This window comes from Acanthochromis polyacanthus, chromosome 14, assembly GCF_021347895.1.
Source record: "Acanthochromis polyacanthus isolate Apoly-LR-REF ecotype Palm Island chromosome 14, KAUST_Apoly_ChrSc, whole genome shotgun sequence".
In the NCBI taxonomy this organism is placed as follows: domain Eukaryota; kingdom Metazoa; phylum Chordata; class Actinopteri; family Pomacentridae; genus Acanthochromis; species Acanthochromis polyacanthus.
In genome coordinates, this window is record NC_067126.1 from 18,461,164 (window position 1) to 18,480,216 (window position 19,053).

The following is a 19,053-nucleotide window of genomic DNA, read 5'->3' on the forward strand; positions in this document are numbered from 1 at the left end:
CGTTCTGCGCATGTCTGCTTTACCCTCTTCCAGAGATAGGCGAGCATGGACAAGATGATTCACTCCCATGTCCTGACGTTTTCCACGAGTTGGTCAACAGTATGTACTTAAAAATAACACAGTAAAGACCACATCCAAGAATTAGGCCAAGGAAAATATCAGCTATTATCTATATTCCAGATCGTTATACATATAAAGCGAAAACAAGAAATAAATGCATGGGTGAACAGGCTGTAATCCTCAGAAAACAGATATATGATGCCATGTAATGTATGTAATGAAAATTACTAAATGTATGCAGAACGCAAACACAGGCAACAGCCAAATCATATTCACAAAACACGCCGTGTATCCATGCAGCTCTTCCTATAAGATGCACTATAAATGAAGGGGAAAAAAACATTCAGCCTGATTCAAAAACGATGGGAATGTCCGCAGGATGGAAACAGGAGTTAATTATCTTGCATTGAGCTCTCCAAACTTTAGCATAACACCAGTATGTACGTGTTCCCCAGGCACTGGCAGTCTGGAAAACATATGTATTTGTATGTTTTCGTTTAGTGTCTGTTATCTGGACGTCCGTGGGTTAACAACTGCTGCACAGATGTGACTGCACCCATGTTTGTGACGTGTTTACGTGCAGAAATCAGTGAATTGTGTTCCCCCCCCATCGTGGTCTCGTGGTTTACAACAGCAGAGAAAACTGTGCACACGTGAGATCATTCACTTTAACACAGGTACGCCACTGGTCTGTCAGCTACTAGCACTGTTGCTAATCAGCATGGCTCAGATGAACCTAGTGTGTTAGTTCAGACCAGGCTGCACTTTGAACCTGTTCTCTAACTGAACAGGCTCACACATATGGAGCAACACCCAGCTAAATAATTATCTGGAAAACTTTATATTCATATAAACACCTGAAATATTACCTGTCATATTCAGTGTGGACGTGAGAAGACTCCCTTCATCTGTTCAGAGGTAACAAGGACTCGAAAAGATATCTCACAGACTGCACTTGTTTGTATTAATTGGAGGTCATTTCAGAGACTGTGTATTCTGCAGAAGTATCCTGTCTTTATGGTCCATTTTGGCTGCAAGACAAAAGCAGATGTGCTGTTGACATGATCAAGTGCAGCACCACCAATTCGAGGCATTTTTTTTTTAAATTCTAGCATTATTAAAGGCAACTCTTCACTTTGAAGTGACATTAACTGTTCACAGTAGCTATACTTTCAGGTAAAGGCCACAGTGCTTGTTATCCAATAGCTAAAATTCTTAAATTATTTGCACTGCTGCTCACACTGATGAACTTCAATGTGAATGTGCAACACCAAGAAAATGGAAAAAGTAGTGATTTGTACTGTAGAGTGATACACATGGCATGAGATATTGGAAAATGTTAAATCTGTAATAGTAGCACAAGTGGGGAAGATTTATCAAGACACAAGCTGACACTCATTTTGGTTTGCAGGAATATCTGTCTCATTGGTCACCAAAAGCTACAGGTCGCCCCAGACCAAGGAAGCCTTACAGGAGCAAAATCTCAAAATTATTGACCCTGTTTTGTTGTTTATAAATTCCGCTTTTCATATGTCTCCATCATGCCTACAGTTCTGTCACTTCATTCTCAATCTGCTCAGTGCGCTTCGTCATTTTGATCTTTTCAGACTCCTCAGTCTTGCTGCTGCTGCAGAAACATGTCCTCAGGCTCTTTGGGCAGACAACTGGTGGCGTGTCTCCTGAATGTTTCTGAGGCCCGCAGGAAGGACCTGGTGGAGACTGTGGCCAAGGCAGCACTGTACAGCACTGAAGGCAAGTTGGCTGTTCTGAATGTAAATTCAAACAGTGGAATGATGTAGTTTCTTAATGTAGCTGTGAAACGTACACACTCACACGTGTTTAGGATGTTTTGCTTAGATTTGAAATAAATCTGTAGACACTGAATGCTAACGAAGATTTTGTTCATAATTGAGCTAATTTTTCCCAAGCTACGCTATAGTTTACTCTGCAACTGCAACCTCAGTTTGCAGACAGATCTACCATATGTGCTTACTCTTTACCTCTGGAATCACTAGGGATGTACAGTATTGGATTTTTGCTGATGTCCTTCATGCAGATTTGTTCCCCCCGACTCATATTGGCTGATTCCAATATATGCACATATTTTTCCACCTAATTGCAGAGAACATTGCGCTTCTCCTATGGGGAAATTATCATATTATTATGTGAACTCCTGCTGTGATCTTCACCAGCAAGTTTCTTATGTGCATATTCACTGCGCAAAATACAAAAGCTGCTTCAGCTTGCATGATAACAAGCTACCATGTAACATTTTCACACTAGGTTCTTGCCTTCATCCTGCTTTAGAAGGCTTGGATGATGCTTTCTCAGGGAAAGTCTTGACATCAGCCAGGGTGAATTTGATTCATTTTTCAGTTTGCAACACAAATAAATAAGTGTAACCTTTTTCCACATGTGCATTCTTGGACCAGGGGTATGGCATTGAGTCGTTTTGGGCTAATATTTCATTTTAATGTACCAATATCATCGTGCACCTCTAGAAACCACTGGAAGCACTCACACTGTCATTATTTCCTCTGTGTTGGCACTAGATTTACCCACAATGCTGCTACTGCCATGAGCTCAGGCTACACTTCTGAAACAGCAAGTCAAATCAGATGCTTATTTAACCTCTTTGTGATTATTATACATCAGGTGTTAGACGTGAGGGCACCACAGTGCTGAACATCTTTAATGACCATGACTACAACCGCTCTGTCATCACTATTGTGGCTTCTATCAACTCAATCAGTAAGTATCTAATCCTTGTGTTTTTTGGTAAAACCCATAGGTGGAAGAAGTATTCAGGTTCTTTACTTGAGTGAAAATACCAGTAAAGCAATTTAAAAATACCCCATTACAAGTATAAGTCCTGCCAGAAGATATATCTCACATAAGCATCAGTGTGTCAGCAGCATGTTTAGACTTTTTCTCAATACTCTGTTTTTTTGATGGAAGTTCGATCCCATGAACATTATTTTACCTCCAAAAAGCCCTTGGGTACAGTACTAGATAAGATGTACTGACGTTCCACCGTTGCTCAAAGCTCATTTGGATGTACCATTTTAAAATCCATTCTCCTGAGAGGCGCACAGAGCTGTACTAGTGCTGCTACACTGCTACAGGAGGGATTCAGTCCCTGTCCACGGCTCTGCAATCCTCTGAGAGGGGAAAAAATCCTTTAATAAGCTTTGTCAGGGATTTAAACACAAAAAATTTTTGAAAGACCATTTTTCTGGCAAAGATCACAGTGAAAAGTTTATCTTAGTAAATGCTTGTCTGAAACACGAGCCTCTGACAATGAAAACGGAGCTGTCGAGGTTTGCAGATCTGCCTCGTACACGTATACCTTCTTTAATCCAGTGTTTCCCTGCAGCATATCGGCGCTTCACTGTCACAGTATGTTTGATGTCATTGTTGATGGATTCCAGGGGAGGTGGTTCTGTCTGCCTGCGAGAAAGCGTGTGGCCTGATCGACATGCGCGCTCACATGGGGGTACACCCATGTATGGGTGCCGTCGACCTCATACCCATCTACCCCTTGGGGGATGAGGTGGGAGTGGAGGACTGTGCTAAAGAGGCTCGGGGTGAGATGTCATTTATGTGCATGTGACTGCAATTCCAAACATGTTCCTGAGTGTCTCTCTTCATTGGCTTTCAGGTGACGGCAACTTCTGTCTCTTGATTAGTATTCTGTGCACTATCTGCTTTTAGCACAGATGAATTTAAACATCACTCAGCATAGATAAAACTAAAATCCGGTGTGTGCATATAGAACCATGCATCAGATGTGATTTAAGCATCTGTAGCTGACATTACTGTATATGTACATACCTGGATAGTGTAATGAGCTCATCCATAGTGTCTTCTCTTAGCTGATGATGTGACGTCTCCTTTCGTTTTTTTATGCTTTTGATTACAATCACATTTTCCCAGCTGACTTAGCAGCCATGTGTCTTGCTGATAATGAGCAGTAACTCGGCATGCGGCCTCATGCCTGAAGTGTGCGCCCGATATGCTAATCTGCGTAGTGTGATTGCAGAATGGTGACTGGCAAATTCGCCAACAAGCAGTCTATTTATGCATGCATGTAATAGGCGGTCCACGTGATTATATTTTGCCGTCTGAATTGCGTCCCCTCTGGTGTGTTTTGTCTGTCACGCTCTTATCGCTCTCGTGTTACCGAAACGGTGTGCATGTGATGGAGTGCAGCTGTAACACGTCTCTGCTCTTGCTCGGGCTCAGCTGTGGCTCACGGACTGACAGAGAGGGTCCCGGGCACCAGTGCCTTCCTGTTCGGCTGGGCAGACTCCCCCCTGCAGCGGGGACTGGCACAGAGGAGGAAGGAGATGGGCTGGTTCAAGAAGACGCCAGACCTGCAGGACATTAGGCCCGACGTGGGCCCACAGCCACAAAAACGATTCGGCCTCACAGGTGAGCCAGAGCTGGCACAGAGAGTGAGCTACGTTTTATGTTCTAGACAAGTTCCTAATTGTTTAAGCCTGAAAATAAGGTTAGGGTCCTTTAGGCAGAATTATACAATGCAGGTGACTTTGTCTCTGTGTTTGTTTGGTAGGCTGACCACAGGCCGTCTCCCTCCTCTGTTTTAAAGAGCAACTTGCAGATCAGCAGCCCCAGTGATTTAGTGCGTAGGGTAAAAGCCTTACGCAAGATTTATGAAAAAAAAAGTATATACATGCTTTACAATAACATTAAGATTTGATTTTGCTCCTGTAACACTAGTACCAGAGGCTGCTGCTGAAAATGGGCTAAAAGCAGATTGTTTTTCCATAATTTCTCCAGCTATATAATCCTGTGGTCTAAAATAAAGCCACATTATTTGATAAAATTGTCTTCACCTGCGCAAAACACATCCAGGCCTGAAAGCGGCTCCAGTGTTAGAAAGCATGTGGAATCAGTATTCTGACAATCTGAAGATATAATACTTCACCATGATGAAAAATAATGAAATACCAGGTATTTTCAAAAAAGACCACCTTTCTAAATTCAAACTGCTTAGATCTACTACACCTACAAGTATTTCTTATATAGAAAAATTAAGTACAAGCAACCTGCAAATTTCTGTATAACCTTTTAAAGAAACAAACTAATTCTAAATTGTTCGTAGATGTGAATGTGAGTGTAATTGTTGTCTCTATATGTAGCCCTGTGATAGACTGTTACCTATCCAGGCTGTCCCCTGCCTTCACCCTAAGTCAGCTGGGATAGACTCCAGCCCCCTGCGACCCTAATGAGGATTAAATGGTGTATAGATGATGGATTAATAATTTACAGCTCACATCTTTTCTCCTGTCTGTACTCTCTGTTAAGCGGTCTCTTTTTTGGGTTTGATCCATTAAAAAGGGACACACAGGTCAGAAATATCACCCAAAATACAGCATTTGCAGAAACACCCCACTTGTTAGGTGCATATGACACAGCAGCAATGGAGGAAATTCAATAGGATGAACAATTGCACAATTAAGGCAGTGTTGTTGAAAGTATAAACATCTGTGCTCGTCCATTCACAGAAAGCATATTCGCATAGTTCAGTGCTTAAGACTTTTGTGCAAACACTTCATTTAAGCTAAAAGATTTCAGTGCATTATAATTTAAAAGATGGGCAGCTCTTCTTATGGTCCAGGTGCAACATAGTGGGTCCTATCTGCACGAAGAAAGCATTATGAAGTTTGGCCATCCCTTCTGTGAAATGTGTTTTGCTCACTAACATGCAGCAGAAGGCTACATCCTGTATCCTGGTAGCTGCAGGTAACCTTCTTTGAACTTAACAGTTATAAATCTATCAGTAACAACAGGATAACCACTGTTTTTAGCTGTGCTTGATATGACCTGTAGGTGAAGTATTTTCACAGTTTACTGGGTTGTCAAATAGCACAGGACAGATCAGTTCACTGCTGATGCTAACAAGAAGTTTACTGTGACCTCCACCGTTTAAAGTAAATATTACATGTGACTTAAAAGGTCTGTGTCTGTTGTGTGTGCTTAGTGCATTAAGTGTCTTTAACTTTCAAAAAAAAAAACATGGCAGTCACCACTAATCTGGTATAAAATGCTATTCCTAAAACTGTTAGTCAAAGCAAGAATGTGTAACAACAAGTTTTAAGTGTTCCTTTGGTTCTGATTTGTCTGCTTCCTTGCAGGTGTTGGGGCCAGTCCGTACGTCATGAACTGCAACGTAACTATTGACACCCAAGACATTGCTATGGGCCGCAGCATCGCCACCGCCATCAGGGAGTCGACTGCAGGGGGCCTGCCTGGTGTGCAGGTTTTGGCTTTGCCACATGAGGGTGCTGTGGAAATTGCTTGTAATGTGGAAAGTGTGAAGGGAAACCCGCCCAGTCACCTGACCTCAGGTGGACCGTGGCCGTCTTTCAGTATTGATGGTCAGCCATACTGTCACGCTCCAGCCTCCCTCATCACAGAGAGGGTCGCTGAGCTGGCAGGGAGGCAGGGGGTCGGCACGAAGGGCACCGCTCTGGTGGGGTTCACCCCCCGTGAGTGCAGGGGCTTAGCAGAGCTTGCGCTGTCTCAAGGGATTGCAGAGTTCTGGAAAGAACAACGCAGAATTCGGATGTAAAAAAAAAAAAAAAAAAAAAAAAGACTTGTCCCCAAAACCTGTGAGACATTAAATATAAGTACACAATCTCTTCTTCAGTGACCTCCAGAAGTGGCTGGTTATGAAGCCCCTTTGTATCAGTGTCAACCTGTCCATTCTAACACTACACAAATGGACTGTACAACAGAGGCAGATCTGCTATTCAAACTTCATAGTAAAGCTTGAATTAGTTAGTCTTCATGTTTACACAGTAGAAAGCAAAAGTGAGTTCCTCAGGTTTCGATAACTGTCACTAGTAAATTTCACAAATCATTGCGGACTGTAAGCTGGTTGTAAACTCCATTTCCAACTAATTACTTCGTGCTACCAGATAGTCCTTTCAAAAAATCCTGGCAAAGAGTTTTAGATGTGCATACAATGACTCATATATTATGTTGTTACGATGCTATTGAGGCAAAAGCTGTAGCCTATGTTCCATCCAGAATTCAGTCATCCTCAGCAATTGATATTCCATGTAGAAAACATGAGAATAAGGGCGCAGCATTGCTCTGGTGTTACAGAGTAGGTTTCTAGTATTAGGATTATACAGTAATTAAGAAATTAAAACATGTTCTTATTGTAGGGGTGGAGTAATCTCATAAAGTATTTTGTCAGATGCTGTACGTATTCTGGTTTTGGAAATAATGTTACTAGCCAGTTTGCTAGGCATGCTAATGGCTATAGCATATATTTGAGCCATAGACTGTATATATGCAATTGTGAACAAAAGTTTACATACACATGTAACGACCATGTGTTTCATGGCTGTCTTGAGTTTCTAATGACTCCTACAAAGCCCATTTTTTATGATAGATTCACTGAAGCTCATGCATCTTTGTTTCAAAAACCAGCCATTATTTTGCTTCTTTCACAGATTTAATATTGGTCTTCTGGAAATATGATCAAATCTGCTTGGTAAAAAAATACACATACGTCAATACAAAAATTTGAACACTTTTGGTCATTTTTACCTCAATGAAGCACTTTTGTTTTCTGTCCACAAGTTTCTGCTTGCATTTTGACCACTCCTCTTGGCAGAATTGGTACAGTTAAGCTAAATTTATTGGCCTTCTGACACAGACTTCTTTTCTTCATCACAGTGCACAGGTTCTTGATAGGGTTTAAGTTCAGACATTAGGGAGGCCAGTCTAAAACCTTATTCTAGTCTGATTTAAACATCTCTTTACCACTTTTGATGTGTGTTTGGAGTCATTGTCTTGTTGGAAAACCTAGTCACATCTGAGAACCAACCTTTGGTCTCATGATCTTGTTTTCCTTAAGAATGTGGAGGTAGTCCTTCATTATTCCACTGACATTGTGTAAAGCACCAGTTCCACTGACAGCAAAACAGCCCCAGAGCATAATACCACCACCTCCTTGTTTGAGGATATATTTGGTGTTGTTTCAATTAAAGGCATCACCTTCTGTCCTCTAAACATATTTCTGGTCATTGTGGCCAAATAGCTTCATTTTTGCTTCACCTGACCACAGGTGAAGCAAAAATTGTCAGTATAATCAGCAGCAAACCTCAGGCAAGGAGGAGCCATTTCTAAAGGAAAGTCTTGCTTCTTGCATGGCAGCTTCTTAGCCCATGGTGATGTAAAACACACTAAACTGTGGGCACTGACACCTTTGTTCCAGCAGCTTCTAATTCATTGCAGACCTGCTTTTTGGTGATTCTTGATTGACTCTTGGCCATCCGGACCAATTGTCTCTCAGCAGCAGGTGATAGTTTGTGTTTTCTTCCTGATCATTTCAGTGACACAACTGTACTATGCATTAATACTGACAAACAATGGTTTGCACAGTTGATTGTGGGATCTGTAGCCACATTACAGTTACTCCAAGTGACTTTCCTGACTTGTTAAAGTCATTGATTTGCTTTTTCAAATCTTTGCTGAGCAAGTGTAGTGATCATGGCAGAGCCTAAGAAGTGTATCAAATTGGACCTAATTAAATTGTCTCAGAGAAGTTAGGAGCTGCAGTCAATTGTCATCACTCACAAGAAGTTCAGAAATCGTGGCACAAAGAAACTTTGAATGACATAGGTTTTTATGTCACCGTAACTGATAATTCAAGTTGCTTTATGTATATTTTTGACTCAGCAGATTTAGTCATATTTCCAGAAGATCTATAAGGCATTTATGAAGCTATAAATGCATGGCTGTTTTTGTGACAAAAATACATGTGCTTCAGTGATTTCATCATAGAAAATGGCGTAGTCCTAGAAATCAAATCAAGACTGCCATGATATACATGGTTTTTGAGCAACGTTGCTAACAGACAGACAGACAAACCAATGCTGGTTGTCACATAACCCTGCTGCGTTTCTTGGCGGAGTAACAAACAACATTCTCCAAACCCAAGTTCCAGTCCACATTCACTGTATGATCATGTGGAACAATAAGCTTGTTAACAAAGAAGGTTGGCTTAGTTTAGTTTTTAAATGTTTTCGAATAAAGGTCAATTAATGTTTGCTGCATCCATGTGTGCAGATGGATGGGCACATGGTTCCATTCATACTAAAACACTGTTTTTTGTTGGTCTGCTATACATGCCAAACAGAAAAACACGAGGGGCTTCTGTGGATGTTTCTGAATGTTTCCGACTTTGAGTTTTATGATGACAAAGAATTGTCTTGTGCATCCTATCCTCATAGCAAGCATTTGTTTTCAGCACCATTTGTTTTTTGTGAAGTCTGTCCACACAAACGTCTGCATAGAGGTCCATGGACCCTTGCCAACTTTGGTGAATGACGAAATTTACATCTTGTACTTTTGCAGAAGTGCACGCAGAAAGCATTAATTGCCCTTTATGTTCCCATTGTTAACAGCATTGGGAACGTTCTCAGTCCCTGGAATCTAACATTGTACGGTTTAATTGTATTGTTCATGCCATATTTCCTAACATCTCCTCTTCAACAGCTAATATTAAGTTAATACAAAAGTAATTCTAAAAAACACCTTTCATTTGAATTTCTGATGAATGATTGCAATTATTTTTTTCTTTATTGAAAATAATACATTAAATAAATCATTTATCAACTAAATATTTCCCTTGGTATTCTGTTCATGAGGACAGATCCAGTTAAACTGTTGTAAATATTTCCACATCCAGTATAACACACCTGCCTGCACAGCGCCTCCCTAGTGCCACACATGCAGTAAGAGAGCTTTGGTGTTATGAATTCTAAGTTTCTTCTGTAGCCACCCAAGTGCAGAGCCACAAATCACAACATATTGTCCTCTAGAGTGGAGCTTGAGACGGCGCTTTCCTTATGCATGCATGTGTGTGTGACTTCCTGTTTGGAGCAAATGGGACACTTGTGTTTACTGATGAGTCTCTGCTCATGAGTCTTTTCCCATCGTTTTCCACCATCAGCCTTACCAAGCATCACTCTGTGGGAGAGTCACCATGTGTATGAGAAGCAGCTATTTTTATCACAGCAAATGGGCTGATTCTCAGAGAAACATCCAGCGCCTTGGCAGTGTTTCGATGAACATGTCACAACGCGCCATTTTTTTTTATAGCTGTTTAACATTTAGTTCCCTATGTTTTCTTGTAAGTTCTATACACAGTGTAATCCTTAATTCACAGGATTAACCATTTATGGAGGCCAGTTTGGCCAGGGGACGGGTCAAGAATTAACTGGGGCGAGATGATTCCACTCATTTCTTACATAAGGCCAGCATGAATAGCAGCACATTGATGGAGTAAGACGGTATAGATTTGAGTCATTAGGTTATCATGACCTGGACTGTATAGATGTGTATAACGAAGGGATCAGAGTAATCCAAAAACACATTATAAGCTGATATTTAATTTTATGCCATATGTAAAGGGAGTTTTAGAGCTAATAACAATTTAATCTACATCCATAGTGGGTGCTAATCTGTTAAGCTTTACGCTCTAACTGAGGTAGCGTGATTCTCAGAATCGTCCGGTGAAATTGGTATCCTTCAGGATGAGTGTCTGTACTTATTGTCCTTTCATTATATTGTGCCATTTTTCATATTTCTGCATGTGACGTTATGTAAGGTCTCACTTTGAGGCTGGAGCTGTGCAGTTTCCATCAACGCATGTTCACTTCTTTGGATAAGCTCCGTTACTGCGTGAACATTCACCTCTTTGTATGCCATCCAGCTGAGGCTCTTAAACACACAAGTAACGCAGCCGCGCAGCCTCATTTCATGTGGTGTACACAACTCTCTCCTCCCCTCCACACACACACACACACACACTCTTTCTCTCCGCTGTCTTTTTCTCTCTTGCGCATCTAGGCACGCATGCATACGCATTTACTCTATGGATGACACACGCACACGCATGCACTCAGCTTGCCAGGCTTGGGAGCATCAAGGCCTAATCTAGGTCACAGCATAAGCCCAGAGGTATCCTGGTCCACACACACACACAGACACACAGAGAGAGGCACACACGTTTTTAAATTTGCAAGAGAAATCACATCTAGCATATAAAATCCATTCTGACTTGACTAATTTTCACTCCGCTAACAGTGAAAACATTTTCATTTTGCCAGACCCCACTTCCCAGAAAAACAAGGACTATAAATAAAACTAGTGATTTTCATGTTTTCCAAAAAAAAATCCCCCTTTTTATCTTTATCTCCTCCGCCCCCCCCCCTTATAAAATCACTGGTTGTGTGACTCAGTCTCTTGTGATGGTCACACGACTGTCATTTTCCTTAATTAAGTGCACTTCCTCCTGCTCATCACTGAACACATTAAAGAGGCACTTTGCCACTGAAGCTTGAGCTCAGTCTTTTTTTTTTTCCTGTGTGTGCATTTGTGTGTAATCTGCCTGAAATAATGTCTGCCTGCATGCGGCCGCTGCTGCAGTTTATGTGCATCCTTGCTGCAGAAGCACCATAGGACGCCTTTGATATGACTTAGCCTGACAGCATATCATCGGAGACTCGGTCGTGTGTCACAGCACAGAAATAGAGGAGCTTATTTCTTTATATCAGTCTCCAGCCTTCTATAAATATTCCAAAGCTCTCTGTTCTCTCTCTCCCTCTCTTTCTTTCCCTTCCTTGCTGCCCTCTGTTCTCCCTCCTCCCTCTCCCTTCCTCCCTCCTTTCACTGTTTCTCCATTTTTATTTTTTTTACAATCCACATGCTCTGCCTCCCACATCTTCCTTTTCCCCTCTGCTCTAGTGGTACAATGTAGAGAAATGTGTCTCTTGTTTCTCTAGAAAGAAGCAGTAGTCTTAAAGAGGAACAAGAGCGCTCTTATGCTTTGTATTATTTCTGAACCAGTAGGGTTTGTTTTCATCCTCTGGCAGTCCTGCAGGGCTGTTTAGTGACTGATTTAATCACACCACACTTTGAATTTGCATCCTCCTCTTATTTATTTCCCCACAACACAGATTCCCACCAATCAAATGCAGTGTGATGGTTAATCACAGCCAACAACATCATCCATGACTGCTGGTGTGTTTGATTCCAAAATAGGAACCATTTACAAGAAAGAAAGGGGAGGCCAAGCAGATTTTATCTTTCAACAACTGCCAGTTAGACGCTGCTGCTGCTGCTGCTGCGCACAGTGCCATCCTCCCTAACCTATCAGTGGGAGAAGTAAGCGTGCCACCTATGAAGTCAGCAGTCCCCCACCCCCACCCTGAACACATGTTCAACATCCTCTGGGCACAGGCTGAGCACAGCACTGAGACACAGCTGAGAATCAGAGAGAGAGGGAGCGGTGAAGTGGAAATATGGGTGAGCATCAGAGAAAGACAGAAATAGAGCGATGAAGCAGTGAATTAGGCAGAGGAGGACTGATGCAGACAGTCTTTCACTGAGGCGTGCTGTTTGCTGCAGACAAGGTTATATTGTCGTCGCAGAGAAGCCGTGGTCGTGTGTGGATGTGAGAACCTCATGGATTCGTCCCCCCTCTGAGTCTCGGCGGAATTGATCGCAGACGGAGGATGCGCCTGTTGTTGGATGTTAGGATCCATGTGAGCCTGTGACGTCTGCGTCCCTCAGCGGCTACCTTCCTCCTCAGGATGGCTCCGGCGGCTCTGACCCAGATTGTGGAGTCGCGGCTCTTCGCTGTGCGCTGCTCCTCGGGCGGTGTGTTGCTGTGATGCGGACGAGGGATGCTCTTGAGGCCGGCGGACCCCGCTCAGCCCGCTGCCTCTGCTGACATCTGTCTCCGTGGTTACGCACAGCGCCTGGCACGGTAAGGATGCCCGCATCTGACCCGCACGCTCTAATGTCAAGCTCATGGCCTTTGTATGCGTGTACCAGTGTGTTTGCAAATGCTCTGCGGATCACTACAGCTCTGCAAATCCACTTTCTGTTCCTCACACATGCGCCTGCTCCTTCAAAAATACGTGGGATTTCCTTTTCAGGAGCTTTAAACAGATCCATAGCATCACTGTGGTATGAGCTGAATGCCATATTGTGTGCATGCACTACGCAGAATGGCTGCATGTATAATGTATGCACGGGGAGATATCATTTTGAGCAACAAGTAAATGTGCTTCCCCCAAAGTAGCAGGGAAAGTAGGCTAGGATGGCACAGGCAGAGACGACCTGGATAAATATTTTAAAGTCCTTTTGGGTTCTGAGAGCATTTGGCTTCCTTCTGCTTAGAGAGAGTGATGGACATGGCACAAAGCTATTTGTTCTTCTTACTGGGAGAGACCAAATGGTTTTTATTGAATAGGATGTCAACTGAACCGATTTTCATGAAGTCAGATTAAAAACCCAGGCAACCTCTCCTCCTTCAGGTCAGTAGAGTTCAGTTTAATCTCGCTTTATTCAGCTTCTTTGTTGCTGAGTTGAGAGGAACGTCAGGGATGAGCAAATCCTCTACCATAAAACAAAGGAGCTGGTGTCATTTGATCATGGATCAGACACTTGGTCAGAGGTCTGAAAAGAGGTCAGCAGGTCAGCCAAGAGAAATCACACACTTGTCTTGTGATGTTTACAGTAAGACGTTGGCTTTAGTTGTTGGGATTCTATGGGATACTGTTAATTAGCCTCAACCCCTGAGAAGTATTTTTTAATTCCAGTGGATTTCTTTATCCCAGTGGGTTGTAAAGCTGCTGAAAGTAAGCTGGCTTTATATGTATTACTCATAACCTTATCAGTACTTTGCTGCCTGTCAGGCTTACACTGATACATTTACAGATATTAGTGTTAGTACACGATTGAAATTTGGCAATTCTCAATATGAATTCTGATATCAACAAGGAATGTTAATCAAACTGATGTATTTCAGCATGCTCACAATTGAATACTAGTCTGACTCTCCGGATGAAGATTCTGGATATAAGCCTGCAATTCATGCAGCTTTGTTCTCACCCTCTGCTATCTACATGTTACTGTTTTCAAGATTTCCTCCACTACAGGAAACGACAACAACAACCTACAACCAAGCAGCAACCGATACGCAGAAATGTTCAGGCTTGGTTTAGGATTCCGATCACGCAGTAAGACAGCACAGAATAGTCTGACCATGTGAAGTATTACCATATACATGCACTATGCCTACGTTTGCCTGAACAAGTTGAAGTGTCTTGAATTCTGTGTTCAGACCTGGTTGCTTGGATAAGTTTGAAGTGCTTTTGTGCCAAATGTTCTCTCACACCGTTTTCAATCTGGTTTTGGTTGTCTATAATAAGTCTCTGATCTTTGATCATATCTTTCTTTGGTGCCATATAGTCAATAATTTCCTAATGGAGATGGCAGCGTTGAACCAACAGAGAATCACATGAATACTGTTTTCTCTTGTTGTTTATGACCACAACAGGCAGCTGTATTTAGAGAAAAATGTGTAAAAAAACCCAATGTAGACTATTATCTCTGCAATGGGCAACAAACAGGTGCAATTCGTGACTTAATGGTCAACATAGTGGATAGTTTAACAGTTGGTAGTGAGCTAAAACTGGTAGTGAGTAAATATTAGGGGCATAAACCCACATATAACTGCTAAAATTGCTTTGTAACTAATTGATATCTGTGAAAGCAACTGCTTACTTACAACCAAGCCATATCAACTGCTAATACGAGACATCAGTTTTGTGTTCACAGCTAGGCTAGGCTAAGTTACATTTGCAATAACAGATCATTTTATAATGCATAATTTCTGTTACAGTTATGCCTTGCATCTAAAATGCTTTTGAGTTTAGACCCCTAAAATGGAGACTTTTGTAAAAGCTGCTGATGCTGTTTTAGTTTGAAACCCCATGGAATGTGTTGTAGTCTGAAAAGGCAAAACTAGACACTTTTTTAAAGCAGACACTTGCATTCTGATTAAATTAACGTCACTAAATAATGCTCCCCAATTGCTCACTCTCCTGTCATATGGCCTTTTTCCAGAAAAAAAAAAAACAAGACACCAGCGGTTAATTCACCATGGATAATAAGTTACAGGCATTGCTGATCTTGTTGTCTTTGCCAGCAGCTGTTGTGCATTTAAGGAAATTTCTGGTCTTGTGTTTCACTATAGTTTGCTGTTCTTCCTTTGTAATGTTTACTACATTTTAATAACCAACCTCTTGCTCCATGTTTACTCCAGCACATGCAACTTCAGTGAATGGTCCATGTTACATGTTTATTATAATGCACAGAGAAAATTTCTGTGCTAAAACACATATCTGGATGGAGATAGTTTTCGTTTCAAAATGCTTTACTGAATATGCCATATACATATGTGCAGGTGAAGTCACCGTGTACTGTGGTTCAAAGGTTCCAGTGAGTATCAAAGCTAAATACTATAATCAATTATCTGACCATGATTGCCATCTTAAAGATGATACCCACCAAATAGAGCCATCAATATTCAGAACTTTTGTGTTACTGCAGCCTACGAATGCATCAAACTTACACCCAACTCCGGGTCACATTTGTTGGCTTTATAGGTCTAAAATCCCCTTTTGTAAGTTGTCATGTCAGACACAGCATCTGTGGTCTGCAGACAATCAAATAAACTGTAGTTATGAAAAATCTGTACTTAATCATTTTGATTGGGTTTGACTCTACGTCACAATATGTTCATGTTCTACAAGCTATTTGATTGGCTACAGTATGTTCAGGTAGGTTGTAGTAACAGCAGTTCTTCCAGTGGTCAATATTGTAGCACAATAAATGATACTGTAGCTTCTTAACTCATCAGAAAACTCCAGCAGACCAGAGACCAAAGATGTTGCTCAAAAGAGAGCTGAGGCCAGTATGACCGCTAAATGAGAATGAACAACTAGGCCCTGTCCCTCTTGGCAAAAAATTACCACACAGACTGAGCTGTCACACCGATGCAGTTACTTCACTGATCTGACAGTCAGTTTGGAAAATAAGGATTTGTTAATTTTGCAATGTAGCTTTGCGCTCCACCTACCCTCTCTTAGCTACTCCGCTTGCTACAGTACTTTGGAGTCAAGTGCCTAATTCAAGAGGAGGAAACATCTGAAAAGTATTATTGTGGCAACATGGCTGACCTGACCTCGATGTAGAAAAAGCCTTTAACCAGGAGTGGATGTACATTAGCTCAGGGCAAAGGATAACCATTGTCTGTTGCTACATCTATTCCGTGTTTGGCGCATTGAAGCACATAGTCTAATGCATTCGATTGGGAGGCTGGATGAGGCCATTGTGCAACCACATAAAAGGGGCCAGTGGTAGCCTAAAGGTTAAAGGAAGGTTTTGACAGGAAAGGCTATCATTGGCGGAAAACATGGTGAGAAGTGGATAATGCTCTCTGTAGAGTCCTTACCTGCAGTTTTCTGTGTTTCTGAAATTGTCATAATGAAATTTCTCTGTGATATCCAAGGTGTCACTTGTAGTTCTGAAGACTTACCGTTGATTCCATGGATGTTACTGCCTCTTTTAGTCCACTGCTCCACATTTACAGTAAATGCTCAGTTAAGACTGGCAACATACAGACGACAGATTAAAGAAAAAGCCAACATAAAGTGTCTTAGTACGTATTATCCCACCATACACACGTGGACAAAATTGTTGGTACCCCTCAGTTAAAGAAGGAAAAACCCACAATTCTCACTGAAATCACTTGAAACTCACAAAAGTAACAATAAATAAAAATTTATTGAAAATTAAATAATCAAAATCAGCCATCACTTTTGAATTGTTGATTAACATAATTATTTAAAAAAACAAACTAATGAAATAGGGCTGGACAAAAATGATGGTACCCATAACTTAATATTTTGTTGCACAACCTTTTGAGGCAATCACTGCAATTAAACGATTTCTGTATTTGTCAATGAGCGTTCTGCAGCTGTCAACAGGTATTTTGGCCCACTCCTCATGAGCAAACAGCTCCAGTTGTCTCAGGTTTGATGGGTGTCTTCTCCAAATGGCATGTTTCAGCTCCTTCCACATATGTTCAATGGGATTCAGATCTGGGCTCACAGAAGGCCACTTTAGAATAGTCCAACGCTTTTCTCTCAGCCATTCTTGGGTGTTTTTGGCTGTGTGTTTTGGATCGTTGTCCTGTTGGAAGACCCATGACCTGCGACTGAGACCAAGCTTTCTGACACTAGGCAGCACATTTCTCTCCAGAATGCCTTGATAGTCTTCAGATTTCATCGTACCTTGCACACTTTCAAGACACCCTGTGCCAGATGCAGCAAAGCAGCCCCAAAACATTACTGAGCCTCCTCCATGTTTCACCGTAGGGACAGTGTTCTTTTCTTCGTATGCTTGGTTTTTGAGTCTATGAACATAGAGTTGATGTGCCTTACCAAAAAGCTCCAGTTTGGTCTCATCTGTCCAAAGGACATTCTCCCAGAAGCTTTGTGGCTTGTCAACATGCATTTTTGCAAATTCCAGTCTGGCTTTTTTATGAGTTTTTTTCAGCAGTGGTGTCCTCCTTGGTCGTCTCCCATGAAGTCCACTTTGGCTCAAACAACGACGAATGGTGCGATCTGACACTGATGTACCTTGGCCTTGGAGTTCACCTTTAATTTCTTTGGAGGTTGCTCTGGGCTCTTTGGATACAATTCCAACGATCCGTCTCTTCAATTTGTCATCAATTTTCCTCTTGCGGCCACGTCCAGGGAGGTTGGCTACTGTCCCGTGGGTCTTGAACTTCTGAATAATATGAGCCACTGTTGTCACAGGAACTTCAAGCTGTTTAGAGATGGTCTTATAGCCTTTACCTTTAAGATGTTTGTGTATAATTTTTTTTCGGATGTCCTGGGACAATTCTCTCCTTCGCTTTCTGTTGTCCATGTTCAGTGTGGTACACACCTTTTCACCAAACAGCAGGGTGACTACTTGTCTCCCTTTAAATAGGCAGACTGACTGATTATGAGTTTGGAAACACCTGTGATGTCAATTAAATGACACACCTGAGTTAATCATGTCACTCTGGTCAAATAGTTTTCAATCTTTTATAGAGGTACCATCATTTTTGTCCAGGCCTGTTTCATTAGTTTGTTTTTTTAAATAATTATGTTAATCAACAATTCAAAAGTAATGGCTGTTTTTGATTCTTTAATTTTCAATAAATTTTTATTTATTGTTACTTTTGTGAGTTTCAAGTGATTTCAGTGAGAATTGTGGGTTTTTCCTTCTTTAACTGAGGGGTACCAACAATTTTGTCCACGTGTGTATGTCCTCGAAGCAGCTTCAGTGTGCCATGGCATTGATTCTCTACGTGTCTTGAACTGTGCTGGAGGGATGAACACCATTCTTAAAAGAACTTGGTGTTTAGGGTTTTGATGATGGTAGTGGAGAGCACCGTTTAACACGTCGGTCCAAAATCACCTACAGCTGTTCAGCTATGCTCAGATCTGGTGACTGTGAAGGCCATAGCGTATGAATTATATCGCTTTCATCAAACCATTCAGTTGCTCCTTCCCATTTCCTGTGGATGGGGCATTGCTGCCCCATGTTTCATTATAGAAAGAAGGTGATCACGGAGAACTACTTTGTATTGTATTGTATCTGCAGTGACTCTTCCTTCTAAGATGACAGGGAATGTCTCCCACAGCATTGAAGACATTTTCCTGTCATGATTTGAGGCACTGGATTGAAGTCATTGGATACCATCACTATATGTGGTCAAGAGTTCATGTTTTTCCTTCAATTGTCACCCTTCTATAGTTGAGTATCTACTAAACACTCAAAACAATTTTCTTAAAGGTAGGTGAAGACCAAACACTAAATAAAAGGAGAGGCGTTTGTCACCTAGCCAGAAGCACTTGTGCAGATTTTGTACCATGTCTGCTTAATACGTTAACTATCTCATAAACAGATGATGTGTTGCCTGTCAATTACTTTGCTTTGATATTTTGCTTCTTCTGAGTGGAAAAATAATAACAGTCATTCAGTTTGGAACCATAATGTAGTTAATTTTTTTTTTTTTTTTTTTTTTTTTTACAGTAA

At 41.5% G+C, this 19,053-nt stretch overlaps 2 protein-coding genes across 7 annotated transcripts in view; both read left to right on the forward strand.

The window, feature by feature from the left end:
- Nucleotides 1-32: 32 nt before the first annotated feature.
- Nucleotides 33-11,450, forward strand: ftcdnl1 (formiminotransferase cyclodeaminase N-terminal like 1). 2 transcript variants are annotated; one of them, XM_022209948.2, is made up of 6 exons: nucleotides 33-978; nucleotides 1,668-1,812; nucleotides 2,716-2,811; nucleotides 3,492-3,647; nucleotides 4,306-4,494; nucleotides 6,222-11,450. In XM_022209948.2, the coding sequence occupies exons 2-6, from the start codon at nucleotides 1,698-1,700 to the stop codon at nucleotides 6,656-6,658; spliced, it is 993 nt and encodes a 330-aa protein (XP_022065640.2). In that variant the 5' UTR covers nucleotides 33-978; nucleotides 1,668-1,697; the 3' UTR covers nucleotides 6,659-11,450. The 2 variants fall into 2 exon arrangements, with proteins under 2 accessions (XP_022065640.2, XP_022065641.2); XM_022209949.2 differs by having other exon boundaries at nucleotides 33-737.
- Nucleotides 11,451-12,303: 853 nt separating this feature from the next.
- The window catches only part of LOC110948608 (nck-associated protein 5-like), an 85,001-nt gene continuing 78,251 nt past the window's right edge, over nucleotides 12,304-19,053 (forward strand). For 2 of the 5 annotated variants that reach the window (XM_051958542.1, XM_051958543.1), the window contains exon 1: nucleotides 12,304-12,877. In XM_051958542.1, coding sequence (XP_051814502.1) covers nucleotides 12,795-12,877 — 83 coding nt within the window. In that variant the 5' untranslated portion in view covers nucleotides 12,304-12,794. The remainder of the gene's footprint in view (nucleotides 12,878-19,053) is intronic. The other 3 variants (XM_051958540.1, XM_051958539.1, XM_051958541.1) reach the window with 2 other exon arrangements.

Bases quoted from the DNA above. Each gene is read 5' to 3' on its own strand.
- ftcdnl1 (XM_022209948.2), top strand. From the start codon at position 1,698: ATGTCCTCAGGCTCTTTGGGCAGACAACTGGTGGCGTGTCTCCTGAAT. The intron at 1,813-2,715 runs GCAAGTTGGCTG...ATTATACATCAG, and splicing joins AGCACTGTACAGCACTGAAG to GTGTTAGACGTGAGGGCACC. The intron at 4,495-6,221 runs GTGAGCCAGAGC...GCTTCCTTGCAG, and splicing joins AAAACGATTCGGCCTCACAG to GTGTTGGGGCCAGTCCGTAC.